Source organism: Boleophthalmus pectinirostris, unplaced genomic scaffold (genome assembly GCF_026225935.1).
Source record: "Boleophthalmus pectinirostris isolate CB_2022bp ecotype Guang Dong unplaced genomic scaffold, ASM2622593v1 HiC_scaffold_10, whole genome shotgun sequence".
Taxonomy (NCBI): Eukaryota; Metazoa; Chordata; class Actinopteri; order Gobiiformes; family Gobiidae; genus Boleophthalmus; species Boleophthalmus pectinirostris.
This window is the reverse complement of record NW_026570971.1, coordinates 7170122-7198066: the sequence shown is the minus strand read 5'-3', so window position 1 is coordinate 7198066 and position 27945 is coordinate 7170122. Positions and strand designations below refer to the sequence as shown.

Sequence of the window (27945 nt, the reverse complement as noted above, 5' to 3'; positions counted from 1 at the left end):
AGTGACCAGATTTTCAAAAATAAAAAAGTGGGACGTCCCTGGTTTGGGGCGTTTGATATAAATAAAACTGTGAAACGAGTGTGTAATTAAGGCACTAATGCACTAATGTGAGTCAGTATAGTCACATTTTCTTCATGTTTTGTTAGTTTTTAAGGAGCTTTTCTGTATTTTAGTTAAAGAAATGTCAATTTATGCCTCTCTTTGCTATTAGTAGAGATCAGATTGGTCAAAAATAGGGACATTTGGGACATTTCTTGTATAAAACTGGGACAAATACATAAAAATCCCGTATGAATGTGAAATAAACAGCAAATTACAGCCTAATTGTTGCTACAAACTGTTTCTTTAGTATTTATGATCATATATTTCTATAGTTTATAAGATATGTTGGTTCTTATATCGCAAAATCACGTGATAATCCAACTTTTCCAAACTGTTTTCTCTCTTATTTATCACACTTTTTTTTTAAGCCAGTTTAGTTTTTATTAGTTTGCATTTTAATTTAATTTAATTTAATTTAATTTAATTTTAATTTAATTTAATTTATTTATTTAATTTTAATTTTTTTTATTCTTATTTTATTTTTATTTTATGTTATGTTTATGTTATTTTATTATTATTTTTTTTTAATCAGTTCAGCCTCCTTCGTTCTACCCTGTTCTCTCTCCCCTCCCGCTGCCAGCCAATCAGCATCGCGTATCTTCACTCCTTCCGCGTTATCAGCCAATCAGAGCGCTCCTTTTACCCAAGCCAGCCTTCCTTCAACTTCCTAGCGGGAAGAGAGGAGCAGTCCACCTCGGAGGTAAACAAACGCTGTTTTTTCACTTATTTCCAAATCGGCTGCGTCATAAACAATCTCACCGAACTTTTATCACACGGGAGACACTATAGATCGTGTTTTTGCCCGCGGATTTGTTTTAAATTAGTGTAAAAATCGCTAAATGCTAACGAAAATCTAGCTGCGTAGGAGTTGTTTTTGACAGCTGGTGTTTAGAGTTTTCCACGTGCGGTACAAATGAGCAGTGTTGGGAAGGTGACTTTTAAAATGTATTCCCCTGTTCTCCTGTTAAATCCTGATTTAGACCTGTTTTAGACCTGGTTTAGTCTCGGTTTAGTCCTGGTTTAGACCTGGGTTTAGTCTTGGTTTAGACCTGGTTTGGACCTGGGTTTAGACCTGGTTTAGTCCTGGTTTAGTCCTGGTTTAGACCTGGTTTAGTCCTGGTTTAGACCTGGTTTGGACCTGGTTTTAGACCTGGTTTATACCTGGTTTAGTGGTTTAGACCTGGTTTATACCTGGTTTACTGGTTTACCTGTTTAGTCTTGGTTTAGACCTGGTTTAGTCTTGGTTTAGACCTGGTTTATACCTGGTTTAGTCTTGGTTTAGACCTGGTTTAGTCTTGGTTTAGACCTGGTTTATACCTGGTTTAGTCTTGGTTTAGACCTGGTTTAGTCTTGGTTTAGACCTGGTTTATACCTGGTTTAGTCCTGGTTTAGACCTGGTTTATACCTGGTTTAGTCCTGGTTTTAGTCCTGGTTTAGACCTGGTTTAGTTTAAAATCCATTTATTTCAACGAAGTAACTGTAATCCAATTACCACTCATTGAAACAGTAACTGTAACTGAATACAGTTACTCATAATTTGTACTCTGATTACGTAACTCCGGTACATGTAATCTGTTACTCCCCAACACTGGTAATGTGAATTATTTTTTTGTGTGCAGGTCCGGATACAGCAGATTTGTGCAAAAATGAAGATCTCCAGAGCTGAATATAAAGAAATCGCGAAGTGGACAGAGCAGCTGAGACCCACGCGTCAGTGCATGAAGATGCTCAAAGAGAAATTCCCCAAGTAAGACGAATATCACTGTACTGTTAAAGATACACTACGGAACGTCTCATAAATATAGTCTATGGGTTGTGTGTAGATAGTCCTGTTTGTAAAATGCAGTAAAATACAAGAGGAGTAATTATTCATGTAGAAATAACTTAGTTGTACTGATACATTTTAAAAGCAAACTTCTCAAATGTTCATTATTTAGATAAGATAAGATAATTCTTTATTGCAGGGGTGTCAAACTCATTTTGTTTCAGGGGCTGTCTCCAACCTACTTTGATCCCAAAGGGGCCGGATCAGAAAACTCCTGGCATATATATCCCAAAAATAACAATAAGTTCAAATATTTGTGCAGAGAAACGCAAATCTATTACAGAAATCTTTTTTAATTGATGAACTCTTTCTTTTACAAAATATTATAATATTATGAACAACCTGAAACTTAAAGAAAAATGTAATTTCAACACAATGTTTTAACATTAACTTGTATGCAAATAGGAATAAGTCCATTTTTGTTGGAGAATCCTGCACTCGGCTCCACTTTTCTCATGTTGGACATTTTTCTGATGAGGGTGTCACGATCAGCAGTCAAAACGATCGTCCTTTAAGAGCGTTTGGAAAGAGACAAGTCTTCATTTGTGCTGCTCTGGTGGGAGGGGCCACGTACAGAGACGCTGGAGACGCTGCTGTGATAAACACCACAGAAAATTAACAAGATTTTAATAGAAAATATAATAAAAATATTTTAGTAGAAAATCAACCGAGAGCCAGATTAAAGGTCTTGGAGGGCCGGATCTGGTCCTCGGGCCGTATGTTTGACGCCTGTGCTTTATTGTCTCCCATGGGAGAAATTTGTCTTGGGACAGGGGGCTTTATCAAAACAAAAAAAACAAAAAACAAAAACAAGACAACATAACATAAAGCACCGCATAAACAAACACCATAGAACAAAACTAGATACGAGACCAAGTATGAGCACGAGTAATGCACCAACAGGACCTTTAAATTCTTAACAGGCAAACCCTATGCATTCTTGTATTCTATTAATAATTGCACATTCCCTAAACCTATGTGCAGTTTTGATTGCACATTCCCCTTTTGAGCCTATGTGCATTTAAGGTTTATCTGCAGCCATATTTATATCTAAAAATATAAGCACAAAACAATGCAACTTAACTGAACTTTTTTGTTTTTACTATGTTGTGTCATTGCAGTGATAGGTTACTTCAGACATGTCAAACAATGTCAAATTTGGCCTGCGAGATCAAATCAAATGCATATTAGAGCTGCTCGCCGGCTACAGATACACCACGGAGACATTATTTACTTAAAATTTTGTTATTATTTTATGTTATACTTGTTCTGGATTCAGTGTTTAAGCAAACCTATTATTAAACATTTATTTTAATAAGAAAAAGTTTAACATTACATATCTCGAAAGAAGAGAAAACATGCAGATGTTGTTCAAATTTTTCAATAAATGTTTAGTTTGGCCCACGACTTAGTCCTAGATTTTAATTTTGGCCTCTGTGAATTTGAGTTTGACACCCCTGGGATACTTCAATAAAAATATTACTCAAGTTATTGTGCTCTTACTTAAGTAAAAGTTACTCTTCCCACTTTGACTAAGTGAGAAAGCTGAGTTGAACATTTGTGTTTCTTGTACCATTCCCCCAGTTACAATTTAGTTTTGATCTACCTTTTATTGTATTGTTCAGATAAAATACCAAATTTTATGCACTTGTGACTAGAGTAATATAAATTTTAAGTAACTGTCCTCTTACTCAAGTAATATTTTTTGCTACTCTGCCCACCTCTGGTCATGAGTTAAATCCTTTAGAATACATAATCTTACTTTTATTCTGTTAGTTGTTGTTTAAATACTCTTATTTTCTCTATAACAGCAGATAAACACTTCTATTTATCTCTATTTTTATCTTTTATAACATTTAGGTTCATAATCTCGTAGTGTTTGAAAAGCTGTGATGTCATTTGAAATCCCAAGAACAGAGTTTTCAGCTCTTGTTGTGTTTAATCATATCCACTTCACCGCTTTCATTTTCATTCTCTTCTAACACATTTGCCGTCTTGCCCGTGTTTGGTATCGTATTGTATATCTCAGACGTGCAAATATATAAACCCCTGAACGCTGCATTTTTGTGTCTATTCAAATATATTTAGAGAAATTATTGGTATTTTTCAGGTGATAGAAGGTGCTGATGTCCTTCTGTTGGAGTATTGTATTGATGATATTTTAACAAATCCACAAATGTTTTTGCTGATTCAGTAATAATCACATGGTTTACTTTCTTACTATATGTTGTAGTGGTGGTGGTAGTAGTAGTAGTAGTAGTAGTAGTAGTAGTAGTAGTAGTAGTAGTAGTAGTGGTAGTAGTAGTAGTAGTAGTAGTAGTAGTAGTAGTAGTAGTAGTAGTAGTAGTAGTAGTGTAGTAGTAGTAGTAGTAGTAGTAGTAGTAGTAGTAGTAGTAGTAGTAGTGGTAGTAGTAGTAGTAGTAGTAGTAGTAGTAGTAGTAGTAGTAGTAGTAGTAGTAGTAGTAGTAGTAGTAGTAGTAGTAGTAGTGTGTAGTGTAGTAGTAGTAGTAGTAGTAGTAGTAGTAGTAGTAGTAGTAGTAGTAGTAGTAGTAGTAGTAGTAGTAGTAGTAGTAGTAGTGGTAGTAGTGTGTAGTGTAGTAGTAGTAGTAGTAGTAGTAGTAGTAGTAGTAGTAGTAGTAGTGTAGTAGTAGTAGTAGTAGTAGTGTAGTAGTAGTAGGTAGTAGTAGTAGTAGTAGTAGTAGTAGTGGTAGTGGTAGTAGTGTAGTAGTAGTAGTAGTAGTAGTAGTAGTAGTAGTAGTAGTAGTGTAGTAGTGTAGTAGTAGTAGTAGTAGTAGTAGTAGTAGTAGTAGTAGTAGTAGTAGTGGTAGTGGTAGTAGTAGTAGTAGTAGTAGTAGTAGTAGTAGTAGTAGTGGTAGTAGTAGTAGTAGTAGTAGTAGTAGTAGTAGTAGTAGTAGTAGTGGTAGGTAGTAGAGTAGTAGTGTAGTAGTAGTAGTGTAGTAGTAGTAGTAGTAGGTAGTAGTAGTAGTAGTAGTAGTAGTAGTAGTAGTAGTAGTAGTAGTAGTAGTAGTAGTAGTAGTAGTAGTAGTAGTAGTAGTAGTAGTAGTAGTAGTAGTAGTAGTGTAGTAGTAGTAGTAGTAGTAGTAGTAGTAGTAGTAGTAGTAGTAGTAGTAGTAGTAGTAGTGTAGTAGTAGTAGTAGTAGTAGTAGTAGTAGTAGTAGTAGTAGTGTCATAATGTAGATTTTATTTCCCTCTCAACTCTAGCAGCTTTTTATAATCTAATAATATAAACCATTGGAAATCATGACTGCGTTATATTAAAGATGCACTATGTAACTTTTCTGGTGGAACCTCTGCCACCTGCTTGTGTCCATGGAGATGTTAACGCTTTGCCTTGAATGTTCCGCAGTATGGGATTAGATTGATCAGACCAAGTTACAGGTCAGATCTATGGCGAGGCGACCCCACTAACAATAAGAATGAGTGTTTTTCAAGGTATATCTTTCGCCTTAAACCACTTGTAATTGAATAAATGTTAAGTAGGTTGATTATTTTTATTTGATTTGATTTTATATCTATTTATTTGTTTGTTTTGTTAGGGACAGTGCATATTAAAGGTCCTATTTTTACGCAAAATTTGAGTCTTGTGAGCTTTAAGCCAGGTTAGAACTTTAGGAAACATCTGTATTTATAATGTAAAGATGCTCAATTCTAGCATAGAAGACAACACAACACAGAACAATAAAAGGCCAGAGTTAAAAAGTGTTGTACAAATCAATAAAAATGGAAACTAACTGTAATAATCTGCGTTTTTTTGCGACTCTGCATTGCGATTATATCATATTTTTAATAACAGGATGCTGGTCCAAGCTCACATTTTTGCTGCATCCAGAAGATTTGTAAAAAATAATGAAATCTGAACTGACAAACGAACACAAGAATTACATTTCAGAACATTTTTGTAAAGATCTGAACTACAGGGTTTGCAGTTTTTATGTAGAATAAGACCGAGAATTTGTTGTTTTGTGAAGGAAATTACGGTGTTTGAAAAATTGCAGCCTTTGCGGTTGTAATTTCGATTTCATTTAGATTCATCTTGCAGCCCTACAGGTGGCGTACCCTTCCCCATTACTGTTGCGTAGTTGACCTTTAATTATCTCTGGGGGAGTTAATTGTATCGATGTTTTACTTTAGTCAATGCACTTTCTGACCACACATTCTGAACGGAAAGGTTAAAGCAGCACCTAATGTTGCAAAATCCACTTTTTAACCATGTTATAGTTTGTTTTCCCTTTTCATTTACCCTCTCGAAGTTGTATTTGGAGTGGTTTGTGCTAGGGATGGGCATGATTAATCGATAATTGATCATTAACAATTTGATCGATTATGTTAATTTTAATCGATAAACCGAATGTAGGTTGCTGTGTGTAGCGTGACCAAACAGGGGTCCATACATGTGTCTCTGCATCAGAAGGAGCGAGACACACAAACAGTCGGTCAGTCTGCAACGTACCGAAGCACAGATGCGTATTTAACGATGATTTGTACAACACATTCCACGCTTTCCGTTGCGTTCGGGACCAGTGTGAGTCCATGTGCACAGTGTATAAAGCAGCACATATGTTTCGGTGTCCAGTGGAAAAAAGCTTTACCAGGTGAGAGTCGCGCAATGTCGATGATGGGTCCCCATCTCCCTCCCCCCGTACGGTGTCCTGGTTTTGACAAATGCAAATCTGGTCACACTAACCTGTATTCACCTGAGTCGTGTCTTTTAATCTGACAGAAGTTGAACCGCATCAGCGACACAAGAGCTGTAGTTTTATCTTCGATTAGTTTATGCAAATTAGCGATGCGGTTTTAAGTTTTGTTTCTATGTGAGTTGCGCAAAACTGTGTTAAACACATTATAATGTCAAACGGGCTGATGTGGCTCCAGAGTCGTTACAGTTTATATGTCGTTAAGTTGAATTTATTTATGCAGATTAGTAGTGCAGATAGTAATAATAATGATGATCATTTTAATATAAAAACGTTAATGATTAATCGATAATTGATCGTTAATTCTTCCAACGATCGATTAAGAAAATTTCATCGAATGCCCATCCCTAATTTGGAGTGGTTCGTGCATGTTGGAGTCACCTTTAATCACTTATTTTCGAGACACCATTTTGCAGATCAACCCCCGTTCTCACCGGCACCTTATTCACCCACTGCTCTGTACTTACTTCATTCTCCAGTTTTAACTTTTTTAATCAGTGATATACATAGTATTTGGGAGTATCACGTTGTCATTTTGGTACAAATGAAGAAAAAAAATCAGCAACTCGTTAGTGTGATGTGCAGATAACCAAAGGAGGGGCTGGTAGAGAACAACTGATGGGATTTTTTATGGCTGATCCACAGCAACTGGTAAAGCTGATAAGCTCTGACGATGTTTTTGAGATGATATTTAGGTCTGATTTTGATTGGTTTTGACCCCCCCCCCCCTCAACCCTTTTCACCACAAACCCAGAAGAGCGCTGGGTAGTCACGTTTTCAGCAGTTCTCTCTTTGTGTTTGAGTTTCAGGCTGCACATCAAAAAAAAAAAAGTCCAAGAGATTTAAGGCCGATAGCTGATACGCTAAAATCCAAAATATCGTGCCGATATCTCAGATATATCGGTACATCTTTAGGGACCAACGACTGTCCTGCTTTTTGTTGTGATGATGTTTATGTCAAGTTCATTTGTACAGCACAATTCGTACACAAAGTAATTGAAAGTGCTTTACAGAATAAGAAATACATTAAAATCACAATAAAAACAAATCCAAATATAAATAATCATCATAAAATTAAAAAGAGAGAGAGAAAATTAAATGAGAGTGAGAAGTGCAGAATGAAAGAACCGTTCAGTCAGCTCCCGTTGGACACAGTTTTTCTAACGCAGAAGTCAGTCATTTTAGATGAATATTGCGATTTAAATTGTCCAAATTATAACATAATAATCCACAGATGTGATAGATTATAACTGTATTGCAGACACGAGCTCTTTTAGGTCTGCTTTAATGGTTGCGTTTGGCTCTGTGTGTCTCTCCTTGACACTGGGCTGTGGCTTTATTGACTGTAACATGTGTAATCCCCTGTGGCTCTGGACACGGGCCGGCCCCGCACAGGAGAGGTCACTCGCAAAGTCGCACGGATTTGGGGGCTTCCTCTCTCCATTGTGCCCTAATCACCCGTCTACAAGAGGCTGCAGGTCCCGGGGGGCAGAGGCACGACCCGAGCTACAGCACAGACTGCATAAAGAAGCCAAGTTCTATATTCAGAATAGGAATTTATTAACGGACAAAAGGCCAAATATAAACACCAGGATCATCTAGAGCGGGTTGATATCAACATTTTAAGACCAAAATGACTGGAAACATGCGATGACGACTTCCGGTGGGCTCTTTCTGCGGTAGTAAGTCTGACAAAATCTAGGAAAAATTAGAAAATGTCCCAGTTTTCTTCATCTCCGTGTCACTGTAGCGTTCCATTATGTTCAACTAATCAATAATTACAACTAGGGGTGGGCGATATATCGATATTTTAAATATATCGAGATAGTTTTTAAACTCGATATGAATTCTGACATATCGTATATATCGATATAATGCTTATATTCAATTCTGATTTCGCCGCTTCGCTTGTTTACTCTCTCGTCGCCCCCGCCTCACTGATTTTGTTCGCTCGTGTCTCCTTCACTCGTCACTGTCGCCGTGAACGCCGAAAGTTGGTGCCAGTGAAAAGCTTCAAGCACCACGAACCTTTTCCACCATTTACAGACAAAACCATCAGCAGCACATCCTCATATTCCACCGAGTCGCGTCCTTTAGTCCAAAAGAAGCTAAACGAGCTGAGCTGCGTGAGAAGTGCTGTTTATGCAAATGAGCCATGCGCTTAAGTTTCGTTTCTGTAAAACGTAAACACACGTGCGCAAAACTGCATTAAACACATTATTATCTCAAACGGGCTGATGCGGCTCTAGAGTCGTTATGCTTTATATATTGTAAAGTTTAGCAATGTAAAGTTTATTTATGCAGAAGATTTTAATTAATAATCTGCTGCAGTGTCACTTGTACAATAGTGTTTGGAAACGTTGGGTTTGCAGTGGATTGTGGGAAACCTCAGAGCTCCTTACTGCTGGATAATAACATGGATCTATTGAAATAAGGAACATCCTGAGTTTCTTCTGCTAAATGAGCTCATGGTTCTGGTTTGGATAACAGAGTTAATGCAAAGATGAGCTTGTGTTGAGTTGGTTTATTTATGAATGAAAAGAAGGAAATATGTATTATTTCTTTTATTTTACAGTTAAATTATTATTTATGTAATTAGGGTTTTTGTAATCTTAAATGTTCCTATATGAACTGCCGACCTCTTACACTTCAATTTAAAAAAAGGACCTTGTGGAATTTGGCAGATTTGTTTTAGCAGTTTTCAGTTTTAGGGGGTTATTTTTTCTTGAACATATATCGAGATATATATTGTATATCGAGATATAGCAAAATATATCAAGATATATTTTTTGATCCATATCGCCCAGCCCTAATTACAACCACACCTCAGTTTTTATCATTTCCCTAATGAAGCACAACTCTGAGCGCACTGGGTACATGTGATTAGAAGAGATGAGGTGCCAAATTCAAGATGATTCTAAACAGCACATATGTATGCAGTCTTCATTTTACCGCTGATCACATTTACAGGGTTCCAAATCCTGGAAAAGTCATGGATTTTTAGTATCTCTTTCACACAACTACAGCGTTCTGTTAAGTTCTCATTAGCCTATTATGATTATTTCCGAACGTTTGTGCATTTTGTTTAAAAGAGACGACAATACCCGAAAACACAATGATGTCACATCCGGGGCGGCTGACATTTTGTTAGGCAAAAAGCGTTCGTATCAACAAGTCAATATCAACAGTCAACATCGTCATCAGTTATCAGCATACGGCATCAACATCGTCAACATTTATCTGCGAGTTTTAACTTTTCAAAGTAACGTTTTTGATCCTCAACATTCAGAGACTTGGAGTAAGATGATGAAGTCATGTCAGTTAGGGCTGTCGTGGTTAGGAAATTTCTCCTGCGGTGCGGTATGGCGAATCAATAGCGCGGTATGCGGTGATATCGCACCTCCCCATCCCCACCACACATCCCCCGGAGTGATAGTATTTCCAGAGGCTCTGAAAACTCTCTGATGATGCGCTTGTTGTGTAGATGCACATGTGCCTTGGTTGTGATGTGGATATATCGTGTGTAGTGGGAGAAGTAACATTTGGCTTTGGAACAAGTGCTGCTGCATCTATCCAGCTCTCACTGTGGCAGCTCGGGTCGGAGTCCCGCGCCGGGCCCCGGTCGGAGTCCCGCGCCAGGCCCCGGTCGGAGTCCCGCGCCGGGCCCCGGTCGGAGTCCCGCGCCGGGCCCCGGTCGGAGTCCCGCGCCGGACCCCGGTCAGAGTCCCGCGCCGGGCCCCGGTCAGAGAGTCCTGCACCAGGTCTGGTACCCGCAGACTTAAGAGAGAGAACCCCAAGCACGAGCACGCGGAGCAGGTGTCCACAAAGCGCGATCAGGTGACGGCTGCATTTGCCTCAGTGCGGCGCAGAGCTGTGCCGGGCCTTTCGCCTGCGGTCACCCGACTGTCTTTGTGGGTGCACCTTAGTCCTGGGTTAGTCCTGGGTTAGTCCTGGGTTAGTCCTGGGTTAGTCCTGGGCACGGGCGGTAACGGGTGGACCTGTACATGACTCTAGGTCGGATCAGATTGGTCTCTTGCGGTGATCGCGGTGGCCCAGCATGCACTGCAGTGGGCCTCTCAGTACCGTGTTGATTCTTTTTTGCGGTTATTGCGACAGCCCTAATGTCAAAACAATTACACGCAAAACCTACTTCAAAATAAGACGAGTTTTCTCATGACAGACATACGCAACACAACTGTCAACACAAACAAGCGACCCCACTGACTTTTTACCTACCAGCCGCTGCGCACGTGTGGAAAAGCTGGATGTAAACAAAAACATTTTCTCACATCAATGCAATCAATGACAGTATTCTGAATGTTAAAAAACTATAATACCATAACCGTGAAAGGATTAACGTTTCATGGAGAAAACCTTGAGCTGCATCAGAGCTCATAGACGAGTACATGCCCCTGGACCGCTGAGGGATCACACAGATACAAAAGAAAGTACTACCATTTAACGTTGAATTATGATTTATTGCGATCGTTTTTTGAGTCTGTTCCTCGGTATAGGAATCGAGTTTGAAGCTTTAGCGTCGTGACAAAACTGTGAAGAAAGCCACGTCCGACCGAAAAAAAGCTCCCGACCGAAAATATTTTCAGAACGAACGAGTATCCGAGTACAAAACCAACAGAAACGAACAAACTCTTGAGATGTAAGACAGCGCACATGGCTCTGAGACGGGCCTCCGCTGAGTTCAGTAATGAAACACAAACACGGCCGGGTTATTCTCTCCTCCTCTCTCTCTCTCTCCTCCGTCTTTTCGTCTCTCTCCCTCTCTCCTGGACTCCTGTTTAGTCTTGCTGCTTATTGTTATGATTTCCCTCCCTCCGTAACGGACCGCGGGGAGGCCCTTCTGTCTCTCCCGCTCACTTCCTCTCTGTCTTTTCCACTTTTTTTTTTTTTCTTTTAGCCAGCTTTTCCAATTCTCTTTTTCTCTTTCACTCCTTCTGTCTCTTTACTTTTGTCTTTTTTTTTTGTCTCTCTTTTCGTTCCGCCTCTCGTTTCTCTCTTTCTACCTCTCCTTTCTACCTCTATCTGTCTCCCAACTTCCCTTTCTCTCTACCTCTTTTCTGCATCTCTCTCCATTTCTCTCACTCTGTCAAACTTACCCTCTCTCTGTATCCCCTTTTCTCTCTCTACCCATTTTACCTCTCTCTTCCTCTTTCTCTACCTCTCTTTTCTGCATCTGTCTCCATTTCTCTTTCTCTCATTCTCACCCGGACCCTCTCTCTCTCTCTCTCTCTCTCTCTCTGCCTCTTTCTCTCACTACATCTTTACCTCTCTTTTCTACATCTCTCCATTTCTTTGTCTAATCCTCAACCTCTCTACTTCCCTTTCTGTCGTATTCTCTTTTTCTCTCTACCTCTTTTCAGCATCTCTCATCATTTCTTTCTCTCACTCTCTCACCCTCTTTCTGTCTACTTCCCTTTCTCATTTTTTGTTCTCTTTTTACCTCTGTCTCATTTCTGTCTCTCTCTCGCTACCTCTCTACCTCTTTCTCTCTCTTTCTAACTCTCTTTTCTGAATCTCTCTTAATTTATTTCTCTCACTCTCTCACTCTGACCCTCTCTTTCTCTTTCTCTCTACCTCTCTAACTCTCTTTTCTGCATCTCTTCATGTCTTTCTTTCACTGTCTCATTCTGACTCTCTCTCTCTCTCTTTCAGACTCTCATCACCGTTGACCCACCTGTCCCCCTCCCTCTCTCCCCTCCTCTCCTTCTCCTCCTCCTGTCTCTCTCTCCTCCCCCCTCTCTCTCTCTCTCTCTCTCTCCCTCTCTCCCTCCTCTCTCCATTCTTGACTCTTTTCTCTATTCACCCTAAACTCTCCTTCTCCTGTTCTCTCTCTGTTCCTGACTCTCATCACCGTTCAGGCCTCCTCCTCCTCTCTCTCTTTCTCTCCTTCTTCTCCCTCCCTCTCTCCCTCCTCTCTCTCTTTCTCTCCCTCTCTCCCTCCTCTCTCTCTGTCTCTCTGTCCCCCCTCCTCTCTCTCTTCCTCTCTCTCTCTCTCCCTCCTCTCCTCTCTCTCCGTCCCTGGCTCTCATCACCGTTCAGGCCTCCTCTCTCTCTCTTTTTCTCTCTTTCCTCTCTCTCCATCTCTCACTCCCTCTCTCCCTCCTCTCTCTCTGTCCCTGGCTCTCATCACAGTTCACCCCCTCCTCTCTCTCTCTCTTTCTCTCCCTCTCTCTCCGTCCCTCCATTCCTCTCTCTCTCTCTTTTCTCTCCTTCTCCTCCTCTTCTCTCTCCCTTTCCCTCCTCTCCCTCCATTCCTGACTCTCATCACCGTTCACCCCCTCCTCTCTCTCTCTCTTTCTTTCTCTCCCTCCTCTCTCTCTCTCTCCCTCTTTCCCTACTGTCCCTCCGTTCCTGACTCATCACTGTTCACCCTCCTCTCCCCTTCTCCTTCTCACTCTCTCCCTCTCTCTCTCTCTCTCATCACTGTTCTGGCCTCCTCCTCTCTCTCTCTTTCTCTTTCTCCTTTCTCTCCCTCCGCTCTCTCTTTCCTCTCCTTCTCCCTCTCCCTCCTTTCCTTCTGTCCCTGACTCATCACTATTCACACTCCTCTCCCCCCTCTCTCTCCCTCTCTCCCTTCCTCCCTCCTTTCTCTCCATCCCTCTCTCCCTCCCTTCCTTCTCTCTCTCTGCATCCCTGGCTCTCATGACCGTTCAGGCCTCCTCTCTCTCTCTCTTTTTCTCTCTTTTCTCTCTTTCCCTCTCTCCCTTCCTCCCTCCTTTCTCTCCATCCCTCTGTCCCTCCCTTCTCTCTCTCTCCCTCCCTCCCTCCATACTCTCTCTCTGCATCCCTGGCTCTCATGACCGTTCAGGCCTCCTTCTCTCTCTTTCTTTTTCTCTCTTTCCTCTCTTTCCCTCTCTCCCTTCCTCCCTCCTTTCTCTCCATCCCTCTGTCCCTTCTCTCTCTCTCTCTCTCTCTCTCTCTCTCTCTCTCCCTCCCTCCCTCCTTCTCTCTCTCTGCATCCCTGGCTCTCATGACTGTTCAGGCCTCCTTCTCTCTCTTTCTTTTTCTCTCTTTCCTCTCTGTCCATCTCTCCCTCCCTCTGTCCCTCCCTTCTCTCTCTCTCTCTCCCTCCCTTCTCTTTTCTCTCTCTCCCTCCCTCTCTCTCCGTCCCTGGCTCTCATCACCGTTCACCCCCTCCTCTCTCCCTCGCTTCCTCCCCCTCTCTCTCTTTCTCTCCCTCCTCTCTCTCAGTCCCTCTGTCCCTCCTTTCTCTCCCTCTCCTCCTCCTCTCTCTTCTCTCTCTCTCCGTCTCTGACTCTCATCACGCCCCCGTCTCCTCGTCCCCTGCAGCTCTGACAGTCCGTGTTTGCACAGCGAGCCAAATGAGTGGTCCTGTCCAATCAGCTGAGCGCGGCGGCGGGGCCCCGGCCGTCCGACTGGCAGGAAATCAGGCTCTTAAGACATAACACATCGACTGGGCCATCCATCATCTGTTAGCACGCCGCCGCCGCCGCCGCCGCACTGGGACCCCCCCCAAAAACCCCCCCACCACCACCACCACCACCCTCCCCACAGCCGAGGTCCAGCTCGCCTCAGGTCCCCCCCGGCTCGGAGCGAGAGGGAGTCCCGCCACTGTACGTAAATATTGGCGTGGGCTGTGAGGAGGAGGAGGAGGAGGAGGAGTGTGTTTGGACGTGCAGGTTCTGTTCTTGGAGAGAGTCATGTGCCACGTTTCAATTCGGAATAAAAATTAATTGTGCTTTAAAAAGACTTTAAAAAGAAGATTACTCGGAATTAAGCTTCTGGGTGGTTTATTCCGATTTTAAAGCAGAGTTAATGTATTCCTTCGATCATGTAAGCGTTTATTCTTCTTAAAAATAATCCCGGTCGTTCGTCGTCGTGCTCGTCGGGTCGTCCTTCTGATCCGGCTCCTGGCTTCGGACTTTCCTCCACGTTTCTTTGGATTTGTGAGCGGGATGCGGGAGTGGGCTGAGGTAGATCAGCCTCAGACTCACTTTGTCTTCTTCCTCACTTCTCCGACACTCTTCCCTTCTCCTCCTCGGCCGACAGACGTAAAGTAACTCTCTCTCGGAGGCTCCAGCTGCTGGGCAATTATCATTGGAACGACTGCGGAAAAAAGTTTGGATCGTGTTTGTGTCCGTGGCGTAACGACAAACTGAGATGACAGAAAAGCCGGTAGCAGCTGAAGTGTGTGTTTTCTTCCGGTGTGTCTCTGTCCAATCAGAACCCTTCCCCACCCCCAGACGCTGAGCAGAATTAAATAAAGACAATTTAACGTGTTTTTCATGTAAACCTCAATTTGGAATTATTATTTCCATGTAAACTCGAAGGAGAATATTTTAATCCAATGGGGTTCATTTGGTCTTTTGATAATTTATGTTATTAGGTTCTTTTTTCAGACCGCTAGTGAGCAATTGAAACTGTCAGGTATGAAAACAAACTCTTGGTCTGAAAAAAGAACCTAATAATAAAGACGATATTTTAATTCTGAACTCTTTCACTGCAAAAAACTAAATCTAACCAAGTTCAGATAACTTGAATTGAGAAAGTTTTGTCATGATTTGAGTCAGTTTCACTTGACAAGTAAAATGATCTGCCAGTGGAACAAAACTTTTTGTACTTAAAATATGAAAACACTAGCCTGATTCATCAGCCGGTTTCACTTCGTAGAAACTGTCTGACCTCACAGTGTTAGGATTCGTTCGCTTGACAGTAGGAGGCGTACTTTTTTTATTTAACCAATCACTGCTATTTGGTCGTGACGTATGTAATGCGCCACTAACAGGGCTAACTGGTATATTAAGCTTTTCCCAAATCCCGTAGGAAGAAGGACAATAACGTCTTTCCCCTTGATGAAATTCACCAAACATTCTCTTTATTCCGGCTTTAAATCCTCGATCTCGGGAATCGTTGACGAAACAGAATGACTGGCTCTTCGCTGATTGACTAGTGCCCAAACTCGCACTTCAGGGGTTTTTGCGAACAGTCTAGTGTATTTTGATTCCGGACCTAGTCGCTGGAGAGAAATGAAATTGAGCGGAGGCACTAGGTGGCGCCAGCCTGGCTATGAAAATACACCTTGCTACACTTAAAATAAGAAAAACAACAATTTTTTGCACTTAAAATAAGAAACAAAATCGAATGTTGCTTGAATTAAGAAAACTTTTACTTGCCAAGTTGAATCTACTCAAATAAAGTCAAATGTTCCTTAATTTAAGTCATTTTAACTTGCCTAGATATTGTTTTTTTCCAGTGTTAATTCAGAACAAGTTTAATACGGAATTAAAAAACATCATCTCTGGATCATCTGGATCGCATCAGAAGTGCGACCCAACGAGCATGCACTGAACAACTGGGATTATTTTTTAAGAATAAAAGTTTACATGATCGAAAAATAAATTAATTCGGCTTTGAAATCTGAATAAACCACCCACTTAGCTCGGAATTAAGTTTAATTCCAAATAATCATGAAAAAAGTAAAGAAATAACAGTATGAAAAAAAGACCATGTCAAATCATTTTAATTAAACGCGCTGATCTGTGTTGTCTGAAAACTGTCAAAACTGTTCATTTTAAACGTCGACTTTCTTTTTGGACTGGATATGAGGGGGTCTGTCTGCACGCTCGAGTCAATTGTCATCCATTTACTTCCCAATGAATACATGAGCTGTGTAATGGCCCCAAATGGAGCCTCGTGATTGGCCCGTTCACACTCATTGCTTTTGATCGGTGCTTAAAAGGGTGTCAAATGTAAACTTTGACCAAAAATGAAAGCCGGGGGTCCATATCGAGCCCGATTTCCATGCTCGGTCTGTTCGGTTCTTTTCTTGCCCGTGGAAGTGTGGCGTTCGGGGCGGGGCTGGGGGGCGAGGGGGCGGGGCTAAGGGGGAGGGTCCCGTGCAGGCAGCAGACAGGGACCACGGGACGGGCCATGCGGAGTCCCTCATCTGGAACGGCTGGCTGCATAACACAGATGTTGGGAGTCATCTGTCAGCCCGGGACACCCCCCCCCCTCGCCCCCTCCTCTTCTCGGATGGGCTGGGTGGGTAGTTCTCTCCGGGGGGGGTTGAATTGGACACGGTGCTGTCACTTTTTACCCCCCCACCCATCCTCCTTCCCCATTACCCACCCAAAAAAGTCACAATGGGGTGAACATTCGAGTATTAGCTGGCTTCACCTTCTAGTGTCCTGGCCATTGTAGTTTAAATTATTGTAATACAGGGTTGGGCGATGTGGAGCAAAAAATACATCTCGATATATTTTGCTATATCTCGATAAATGATATGTGTACAGGAAAAATACCCCCCCAAAAACTCCTGCAATAACAAATATGCCAAATTCCACAAGGTCTTTTTTTTACTAAAGTGCAAGAGGTCGGCAGTTCATGTAGGAACAAAGTGCCTCTGGGCCGGTCAAGCAGAAGTAAACAACAAGGCCAAAAATTCAAGTTAATGCATCTGATATAAAAATGTATTGAACAGATACATATGTACTCTAGTTTATGAAACTGTTTACCTTTTTTCTGCACCATTTTTGGTTCTAAAGTTAGATGTTTTAAACAGACCATGTATGAAACATGGAACAAAAATTATTTCCCAAATTTCAAAGACCCAAAAATCATGTAAATAAACTGATGTATTTCATCATATCTTGTGTTATTTCCATCTTTGAACTGTTGATGAAGGGACATGATGATTAAAAAAAAAAAAGTATTTAAAATGATAAAAATTTGCTTGGAAGGACTGACATATTTTATAGAAATAGTTTCCTTTCATTTTGAAGTAATATTAAAGTATTCGGAAGAAAAAAGCTGATAAATGATGTAAAATCCTGCACCTTCTACTTGTTTGCACAATTTTCCCTCCGTTACTTTTCCCTCCGTTACCAATGACCTTTCTTAATAAAAAATCTCATTACTCAAAAAGTAAGAGGTTTTTCAACCTAATCTTGTACCATATGGTAGAAAACTATATGAAGCAAATATTCAAACCAGTTTGTTAAGGATATGTAAGTGAGAACCAAGAGTTATCACTGTTTGTATTTATTGTCCAAAAAGTGCTGCATATTTCATTCCCTCCGTTACCGACATGAGTTTTTAAATTTTTTGTCAACAACTTGAAAGAATATCACAGGTTTAACTTGACCCTGTTGGAGTGTAACTCTTTCCTACATTCTGATACTTTACTTATTTCAATAGTCCCTCTAGTTTCTGAATAAGAGACATTTGAATGTCAAAAATCTGCCCCTGTTTCCCTCCGTTACCACTTGACCGGACCCCTCTGCCACATTCAAGATTACGAAAGAATCTCTAATTACATAAATAATAATTTAACTGTAAAATAAAAGAAATAACACATGTTGCCTTCTTTTCATTCATAAATAAAACAACTCAGCTCAAGCTCATCTTTGCATTTACTCTGATAACCGTACGATATCTATGAGCTCCTTCAGCAGAGGAAGCTCGGGAGGTTCCTTTATTTTAACAGAGCTTCTTACGCTGGTGAGGAACATAGATCTGAGGTCTCCCACAATCCACTGGAGATCAAACCCAACGTTTCCAAACACTATTGAACAAGTTACACTGCAGCATGTTATTGATTTAAAATATTCAGCATAAATAAACTTTACAACATATAAACCACATCAGCCCATTTGAGATTATAATATATGTTTAATACAGTTTTGCGCATGTGTGTTTACGTTTTACAGAAACTAAACTTAAAACCGCATGGCTAATTTGCATAAACAGCGCCTCCTTGAGCTGCTAATGTGGTTCAACTTCTTTTGGACTAAAGGACACGACTCGGTGGAATATTACGATGTGCTGCTGATGGTTTTGTCTGTAAATGGTGGAAAAGTTTCGTGGCGCTAGAAGTTTTTCACTGGCACCAACTTTCGACGTTCACGGCGACAGTGAGGAGTGAATGAGACCCGAGCGAGCAAAATCAAGGAGGCGACGACAGAGAAGGCAAACACAATTGAATATAAGCATTATATCGATATTTACGATATGTCAGAATCCATATCGAGTTTAAAAAATATCTCGATATATTTAAAATATCGAGATATCGCCCACCCCCAGGAAGCGTAGTAGAGTCCAACTTCCTTTGACTCTACTCATTTATGACATTTTAAAGATAACATTCTATGACTTTTATGTGTTGATTTATACTCGAGTATTATTTTTATTGTGCCCAAATCCTCCGTCTCTCCATGTCAAGGGTCTGTTTTGTTGTTTTTGTGTGGGAGGGCATCAGAGTGACACTGGTGCCATCAGGTCCTCCTCTTCTGCTCTTATTAGAATTGGAAATGATAGCTCCCTCTCTCTCGCTTTCTCTCTTTCTCCAAGACCTTGAATCCTCCATGGGACCCCCGGTACCCTCCACCCTCCTCCGCCCTCCTCCGCCCCCTGTGTCCCTGGAGGGGCGTGGGGAGGGGGCATCGCGCGGTGTCCTGCTGCCGTCCCATGAATGAATTTGGTTGTAATGACTGGAAAATGGCACAAAGCAGCCCACTCCACGTATGGGCCGGGCCGGGGGGAGACGGGGGCAGATGCCACTGTTTTGGGGGGAATGGGCTTCTAAAGTGCGGAAAGACCCTCCTCTCCCAAAATAATGAGCCCCCCGAATCAAAAGCAGGCTTGTTTAAGTTTGGGTAATGATCTGAGGGGCTTCTGTAACTGCGGGTTTATGGTGGAGAAATAAAGACGGAAGTGGCAAGAATATAAGAGTTCACATAAGGCTGGGCATCGTTAAGAAGTTGCCGGTACGATACATATCTCGATACAAAGGCCACAAGACGATACATAGGCCATGATACATATCTCGATACATAGGCCACATATCTCGATACACAGGCCACGATACAATACATATCTTGATACATAGGCCACGATACATAGGCCACGATATGATACATATCTCGATACGTAGGCCACGATATGATACATACCTTGATACCTAGGCCACATATTTCAATATATGGGCCACGATGCGATACATATCTCGATACATAGGCTACGATACGATACATATCTCGATACATAGGCTACGATACGATACATATCTCGATACATGGGGTCACAATACGATACATAGGCCACTATACATATCTCGATACATAGACCACGATACAATACATATCTCGATACATGGGCCACGATACGATACATATCTCGATACATGGGCCACGATACGATACATATCTCGATACATGGGCCACGATACGATACATATCTCGATACATAGGCTAGGCTACGATACGATACATATCTCGTAACTGTTGTGCTTGGGAGAGGGGGGACATTCCCTGTATCATAATAAAACGCCACATAGGACGAGAAAGTGGTTTCCAAATATTCACATATTTCGATACATAGGCCATACACATATTTCGATACATAGGCCACGATACGATACATATCTCAATACATGGGCCACATATCTCGATACATAAGCCACATATTTCGATACATACCTTGATACATAGGCCACGATACTACACATATTTCGATACATGGGCCATGATACGATACATACCTCGTAACTTTTGTGCCCGGGAGAGGGGGGATGTTCACTGTATCATAATAAAACGAAATGTGAATGTAGCCAGACCAAATGTCGGGCTTTGTTTATGTAATTTTACTGATCGTACCAAAGCGACACACATTTTTTCAGTATGTAATATCAGTATTCTGTAATCCTCATTTGCCCGCAGAATTTTAATATGAAATCGTACTTTAAATAATTATTTCTTGTTCCCCATGTCCTATAGCATCTGTAACTGTTGATTTGGGAAGAAATATTAATTATTTTCTTACCTGCTTGCCATGAACATAACTTGTTAACAGCAGAAACTTGGAAAGCTTTTAATTAATCTTGTCTCATGAAAATTGTGTCTGGTAAAGAGCAATATAGCATTACAAACAGCTTTATATCTGTTTCGTAGTTTGGTACACGCTCATTTATTGCCAAGGTGAGAAGGGAAAAGTCACATTTACACACAACACAAGAGCATTGTTGTCTCTTTTTCTCACTCTCATTCATTCTGTGCAGTTTGAAGCCTAAATTGTGTGACCAAATACCAAAATTTGTTACTTAGATTTTGAGAAAGTAACTGAATATCACCAAATGGAAAAAGTAACTGTACGAAAGCTCTTCTAAACTCATCATGGTGAATAATTAGGATGTTCAGAGTGTATAAGGTAAGTGAGGAATAACTCTAGACCACTGCGAACAGTTTTTAAGGTTTTTAAGACAGTAAAAATCAGGTACAGCGCTTTTAATGAAAAACATCCACATATTTAATAAGTATTTCTAGAGATGCACCGATCCAGTTTTTCAATAGCGCTCGGGATTGTGTCGTCATATTCGAATTTTCAGCCAGCCTAATGATAAACCAAGGCATTCAAAAGTATTCTGACACTTTAGAGTCATAAATATTTGTCAAAGTCGTTGAACTTTGTGCTAGTTTTTGTTTCATACGGATAAGCCCAGTCCTTACAGTAATAATAGCCGACAAATCTGCAGTCTGACATTTAAAAGGACTGTAAACCACAAGATTAATACGGCAAGATTGTAGAGCCAATTGCTGGGTTTCAGATGACATAACGTTCTATAGGGCAGTAATATTTAATACAGATGGGGGCAGTTAAGATGAATATTGTTCAAATGCGGATTTCTGTTGTAATACAGCGAGCTCTTGGGTCTAGGCACCGATAGAACTGATCAGGGTCAACATTTATGAGTTGACCTTATAGATATTTCTATACAACAGGGAAATATGGTTCTTGATCCCCATCTGGGAGTTTGACATCTAGAGATTGATATGTTTTGTTTTTTTGTTTGTTTTTTTATGGCTGATGCTCTGGATTCTAACCAATTGGCCATTGATTGCTGATACTGATAACTCTGCTGGTATTTTTGGGGATGATTTTGATTATTTTCATCAAATTATGTCATTTAAATTTACTATAAACTCACCCACAGCTGTTTTTTTCTTTTCTTTTTATAACCACAAATCTTTGAGAGCTGAGTAGTCAAGTTTTGTGCAGTTATCTCTTCGTATTAAAGTTCAAAGTTCAAAGAAATCGAAATTATGTATCTCAAACATTTATGTGCAGATCATGTCAGATCAAGTATTAGCAGCAGTAATTAAAGGCATTTTCTTACGTGGGTCTAGTGCAAATGGTAAATAGTGCAAAGGCAGATAGTGAAAGGCACAAAAATCGACCCTGATCTAAGAGTCTGACATCTAGACATCGACCGACATGTTTTTTTTTTCATGGCTGATGCTGAAACCAATTGTTTAGAATCCAGTGCAACCGATGGCCGATAATCTCTGATGATGTTCTTGGGTCAATTTTGATTATTTTCCTCAAATTATGTCATTTAACTTTACAACAAACTCACCCACAAACTTTTTTTTTTTACCACAAGTCTTTGAGGGCTGTGTAGTTATCTCTTCGTATTAAAGTGTTCATATAAAGCTTTGTGTTTATGCTCTGGGCAGCAAATCGACCAAAACAAAATGGCGATTTAAGGCCGATAGGAGCTACGCTAAAAAGGTCAAATATGTCCTGATGATCATAAGGGAATCTCCTTTTAAATTTCCCGCCCTACTTAAAGAGTTTTTGATTCCATTTAGATCAGCATATGATTTACATCACACTGAACAACTATTTTTTAATGTTCCAACGATTAAAAAAAAAGAATAAAAAAAAAAGAAATTGGCCCGCAGAGCATTTTACTTCAAAACCCCAAATAAATGGAACAACTTACCTTCCTCAATCCGATCAGTCGCACCGATTCACCGTTTTAAGGCGTCAGTCTTCAGATACTTACAAACAACCTGCTCCTGTTTTCAATAAAAATGTATTATTTTGTACTTTCTGTTGTTCATAGAGTTGCTTTTTTTTCTTCACAAATTTACAAATATAGGTGTGGTGATGACAAAATCAGAGAGATTGTATAATGTGAATGTCGTCTTTGTGTTGTGTTTGTCTTTCTTTCTGTTTTTTCTATCTTTTCTGTATTTTTGTTAATGTATTTAGGACCCCCTCGCAAACGACATGCTACAACTCAAGGGGCTTCACGCACTTATATATAAATAAATATGACCTCAGTGTGAACACAACCAGTTCAGAGACCGCTACGGAAAATCAGACTCGCAAAAAAATCCCTTTATTTCCACTCCTTGTTGTGTTTAAAGGTGTTAAACTTCGACTTACCCCAAACACCCACCCCCTGAACGCTCTTCCAGCAAGGCCCTAACGCCGCGCTCTCATCAGCAGCACCAGGGCGGGCTACAATCTGGCCGGTCTCCTCCTCCGCTCCCCTGCTCCTCCTGCGCTCTGCTCGGGGAGTATGAATGTTGATTACGCCGGCGTTCAGCCCTTTGAAACCACGAACAAGTGTCAGAATAATGGATGTTGAGCAAATGTCAGGCAGTTGTTAATTTCTCTGTTATCGCCGGTTTATCTAGCGTGATCCCGGGCGGCCATTGATATGCTGATTTCTTGGCTCCTGACACCAGCGGCTCGGAGGAGGGCGAGGCCGCGCTGGGGAACGGGCTCATTGATTATTTATTGTGCCTGCGCTGTTTGGGTGCATGTGTGTTTTTTAACAAGCTGCTTTAAGCGGAGGATTTGGTGGCTCCTAGTGAGCGCGACACGGCTAATCTCTGTGTGAAATGTGTCCGTCCATAAAGAACTAATTACAGGCTTGAGTGAGCTTCCCCGAGTGGCGATTTGGCTAATATGTAAGGTGGGATTTGAGCTCAAGAGTCGGGCTTGTGTTGACAATGGTGCGTGCTTGAAAGACGTTTTGATGTTTTTCAGTTTTCCCATTGAGAACAAAGGTGGTATTTATTTGTTTAAGTCTCAGTGTAGGTGGCTGTTGTGATGTTGGGCTTTGCAAACCAAATCAAATATAAATAAAACAATGAGGTGGGTGGATATATACCATATTTTCCGCACTATGACACACTTAAAAGCCTTTACTTTCATCAAAAAATGACTGCGCGCCTTATAATCCAGAGCGCCTTATATATGAATTTATTCGAGTGTCTTAGTACGACTTTAGTAAACTACAAAGCCACACCACTTGCAGCGTTACGGCTCCTGTAGTCAAGAGCATCAAGGAGTAATACATACTGTGATTCCTTTAATATCAAAATGCACCTGTCAAGAGACACACCTACAATGCCGACTTTAAACTCAAGACTATTATAAAGTTAAAGTGCGAGCTGCGTGGGAGCAGTGGATGAGAGAAGGAGAACACACATTCACCAAGACAGGGAGACAGCGCCGAGCGACTTACGCCACGATCTGCCAACGGATCGTGGACCCCCGGGCTAAGGATCAGTATCAACTGTGGTCCGAGCTTTCACCAAGACCAGAATCATCACTGATCTGCCAGGGAACAGTAACCACACTGACTCGGATAATGACGAGAGGGATGCGGCTGTGCTGGACGCCGTAATCGACCAACTGTTTGAACAATTATGGGTTATTGTGACAGTACAGACAGTGTTTTTTTTACGCATTACAATTAAACAAAGTTGAGAGTTATTGTGAATGCGTTAAATAAAGTTTGACTGACTTACCTTTTAATGCGCCTTATAGTCCGGCGCAGTTTATATGTGAAAAAAGTTCGAAAAGAGACCATTCAATAACAGTGCACCTTATAATCCAGAGCGCCCTATAGTGCGGAAAATACGGTACGTTGGCCGATATACAGGGTGTCCCAAAAATGTTGACATCATTTTGCAGGCCGATCATTTTGGCAATTCTTGTTGAAATAACCTCAAATTTTCACAGAATGTATAGAAACAGATCAAGGTTTTATATTTAATGTTTTAATTATATTCTTGTCTTCAGGTTGAGCAATTCACTCCCGAAGAAAAGTCATTTTGCATCTTGGAATCTGCTCGGATACAGTCACCCAAGACTGTGCAGCCTTCATTGCAAAATTTGGAAAAACTGCACAAACAGGCAGACACATTTGGACTTGGTACCAAACATTTTAAGAGGAAGGCTGTTTATGCAAGGCTCAAGGATCTGGTAGACCAATATCAAAATCAGAAGAAAAGGTTGAGCAAGTTTGTGAAAAACTTTTGAGAGGCCCCAAGAAGTCCATAAGGAGAAAAAGTTTGGAAACCCAGATTCCTCCAATGACAGTTTGGCGTACTAGATCCTTTAGCCCTGCATAAGCAGCCTTCCTCTTAAAATTTTTGTTACCAAGTCCAAATTTGTTTGCCAGTTGGTGAAGTTTTTCCAAATTTTGCTTTGAAGCCTGCACAGTCTTGGGTGACTGTGTCCGAGCAGATTCCAAGACACAAAATGACTTCTCTTTGGGAGTGAACGGCATGGCTCATTCTACCAACCAAAACAGAACAAAAATAAACCATTAAATTCTGTGAAAATCTGAGGTTATTTCAACAAGAATTGCCAAAATTATTGGTCTGTGAAATTATGTCAAATTTTTTGGGACACCCTGTATATTAAAGCTCTAACAGACTCAAAAACCTGGGTTTCTCTGTGCAGTATCACAGACAACACTCATCTAATTTGTTTTATTTCATTGTTTATTGTTTTGCATGTTTTATATTGTGTTGGTTTTAATTTGAAGAATGTTTATCACCTTGAGTGTTGTAACTGGCTCTAAATAAATAAAATTTGCTTGATTGATATTAGGCCGATATTTGCGCTTTGTAACCTACCAGCGTTGAATCTCCAGCATTGACAAATATGATGTTTTGGGTGACCACCTGAAGGAAAAGCCTTTAGTTTCATTGTTCATTCACGCGAAGAGGGTACTGCTCAGTGTTTACAATTACACTTTCTTCAGTACGAATACAAATTCTAATACGAATTCACAGACAAAAATACGTCATCACTTCACAGGCATGACATCGATCAAGATGCCAGACTTTTGCGCCGCATATGGACTGAACCAAGACTAAACCGGGACTAAACCAGGACTAAACCAGGATTGATCCCAGCAAATTTTTATTTCATGATTGTAATTCTTGATGTCGTAACTTTTCAGCTCATATTCTGATGGATAAAATACCCACAACACATTTTATGTACGACTGGACTCATTTCGAAAGTTTACGAATATTTATTTTATGCTCAACTACAGCCAAATATGCACAGATTTCTGTCCTATGCACACGGATATTTCTGAAAGCTTTCTTACTCCATGCTTCTTCAGCTACCTCTCCATTAAGTTGCTCTTGCCTTATCATAAAGATCAACCTAACTTTAGATTGCGATCTATTGATCCATTTCCATTTTTGGCACAGCTCTAATGTACATGTACATATCTCTTTGTGTATTCTAATGTACCTTGTTACTCAAACAAATACAAATGAAATGAAGTAGTGTACAGTTCTGGAAGTGGTGATGGCGTTAGTGAGTTAGTTACAAGTCCAGCCTCTATAACAACGCTGGAACATGGTAGAAAGCATTAAAAAGTAAATTTACCACAATACCCCCTCTTTAAAATACTTTGAACAGAATCCTATAAGTAAAACAAAATTCTCACATCTAAATGCAATACTTGTCCGAAAATATCACAATTTGATATTTTTGCCATATCGTAATCTTAGCAATCTTAGCCGAGCGGAGGTGCTGACTTCATGCTGACTTCCCCAAGCTAATGTCGGCCTATAAGCAGAGCATGAATAATAGATGCGATCAATGAGATGATTAGGAAGCCCAGGGATGAATACTTCCTCCTGAGATCTGTGATGTTCTCCAGGCAGGTACTGTATAGATTGTGTAGGGCTCTTCAGGAAGCGGCGGATTACATTTGTTGCATGTAGAGGTCAGAGATTCAGTTCCCATTTATAATACATACATAATATTGAAGTTAATGTACGTTGGCTCGAAGATATATATTGCAATTTGAACGGCTGCAATAGCAAATCGAGAACTGCAATTATTTAACTAACAAATTATCTTGCCTTGTTGTGTTAAAAATGTAGTTTAAGATCTCTACAAACATTTTTTGGGAATGTGTGGACTTCTTGGATTAGATTTTTTAGCGATTCAGATGGACGTCTTCTCTCAAATGTTTTCCTCCAGGATGTGTTTAAAATGTGATCTTTAAAAAAACAAAAACAAATCTGAACATAAATGACAAATTGAATCGCAGTCACAAGATCTACATCCTCCATAAACTTGTCACGTGTGTAAAAATAATATGTATTTATTTGTGAAATTATACTTTTAACATCTGAATCAGGCTATGTTTAGCTGCCGGGCTTAATGCTCAATTTAGATTTTTTTTGTGAAATCAGATTTTTTTGCAAGGTCGTTCATATTTCCAATTAAATATGACTTGTATGTGATCTCCAGTGTGAACTTTAAACACCCCAAAAGTGTCCCGCATGAGCGTTGGAGGACGCGATGAGCCTAAACATTGATGCGAGCATTGAACACCTGGAAATTATAAAGTTGCTGTTGTATTGGAGCCAGAGCATGTACAGCTTATTTGTTTTAAGGAGGAGATTGAGAAGGACGAGGTTTTTGGTCGTGACATTTTGTGGGGCAGTGGCAGCAACGTCCGTAGAAAGGAATGTGTGGGTGCAGAGTCACAGCTAAAAGTGGTGGGACTGTTATGTACTTCACTGCTTCACTGACACGGAGTTCAGATTTTCGTACAACAATTTTCGTATGACGAGGAGAATGTTTGTGTACATTTGTGACGTGTAGGTGGGATGAATGCGACCTGGCCGTTCAGACTGAAGTTGCGTGTCAGAAGATCGGATATGTATCGGTTTTAGCAGCACATATCCAAGTGTCCTGGGTCACATTTGAAAAAATCGGATCTGTGTCGTTCAGACTGTCATTAAAAGATCAGATACAGGAGCATAGGGGTGAAAAACCTGGATTTGGGTCACTTCAGGCTGCAGTGTAAACGTAGCATTAAGTCCCGTTCCGACCGGAGCATCAAGAAACGCCCTAGACGCCTCTATTTGGACGCCTTTGCATTGGAATTTAGATGTCCGGTCCTGGTCTTTTCCAGAAACTATGGTGTTTTTATTACATAAAACCATCAGCAGAGGTGATTGGCTCAATGGCTGTGGTGTGTATACGTGTATGTATATACTCCGCTAATGACAGTGGATCAGTCCTGGGCTAGTCCTGGTCTAGTTCTGGTCTAGTTCTGGTCTAATCCTGGTTCGGTTCTGGTCTAGTCCTGGTTCGGTTCTGCATCGCATATATTTATTCTTCGCTAATGTTTGTGGCTCTCGCTTCGGTTCTCAGGTCTTTATTCCTGATAATAATGTTGTTTCATCACTGGATACTCGTCCC

General features: G+C 40.7%; 1 protein-coding gene across 2 annotated transcripts in view; it reads left to right on the top strand.

Annotated features, from left to right (window-relative positions):
• Positions 1–756: 756 nt before the first annotated feature.
• cdin1 (CDAN1 interacting nuclease 1) overlaps positions 757–27945 on the top strand; it is a 294474-nt gene continuing 267285 nt past the window's right edge. For both annotated transcript variants that reach the window (XR_008632427.1, XM_055155721.1), the window contains exons 1-2: positions 757–802; positions 1722–1849. Coding sequence is in view for 1 of the 2 variants with exons in the window: in XM_055155721.1 (XP_055011696.1) it covers positions 1749–1849 (101 nt within the window). In the remaining variant the exon portion in view is untranslated. The remainder of the gene's footprint in view (positions 803–1721; positions 1850–27945) is intronic.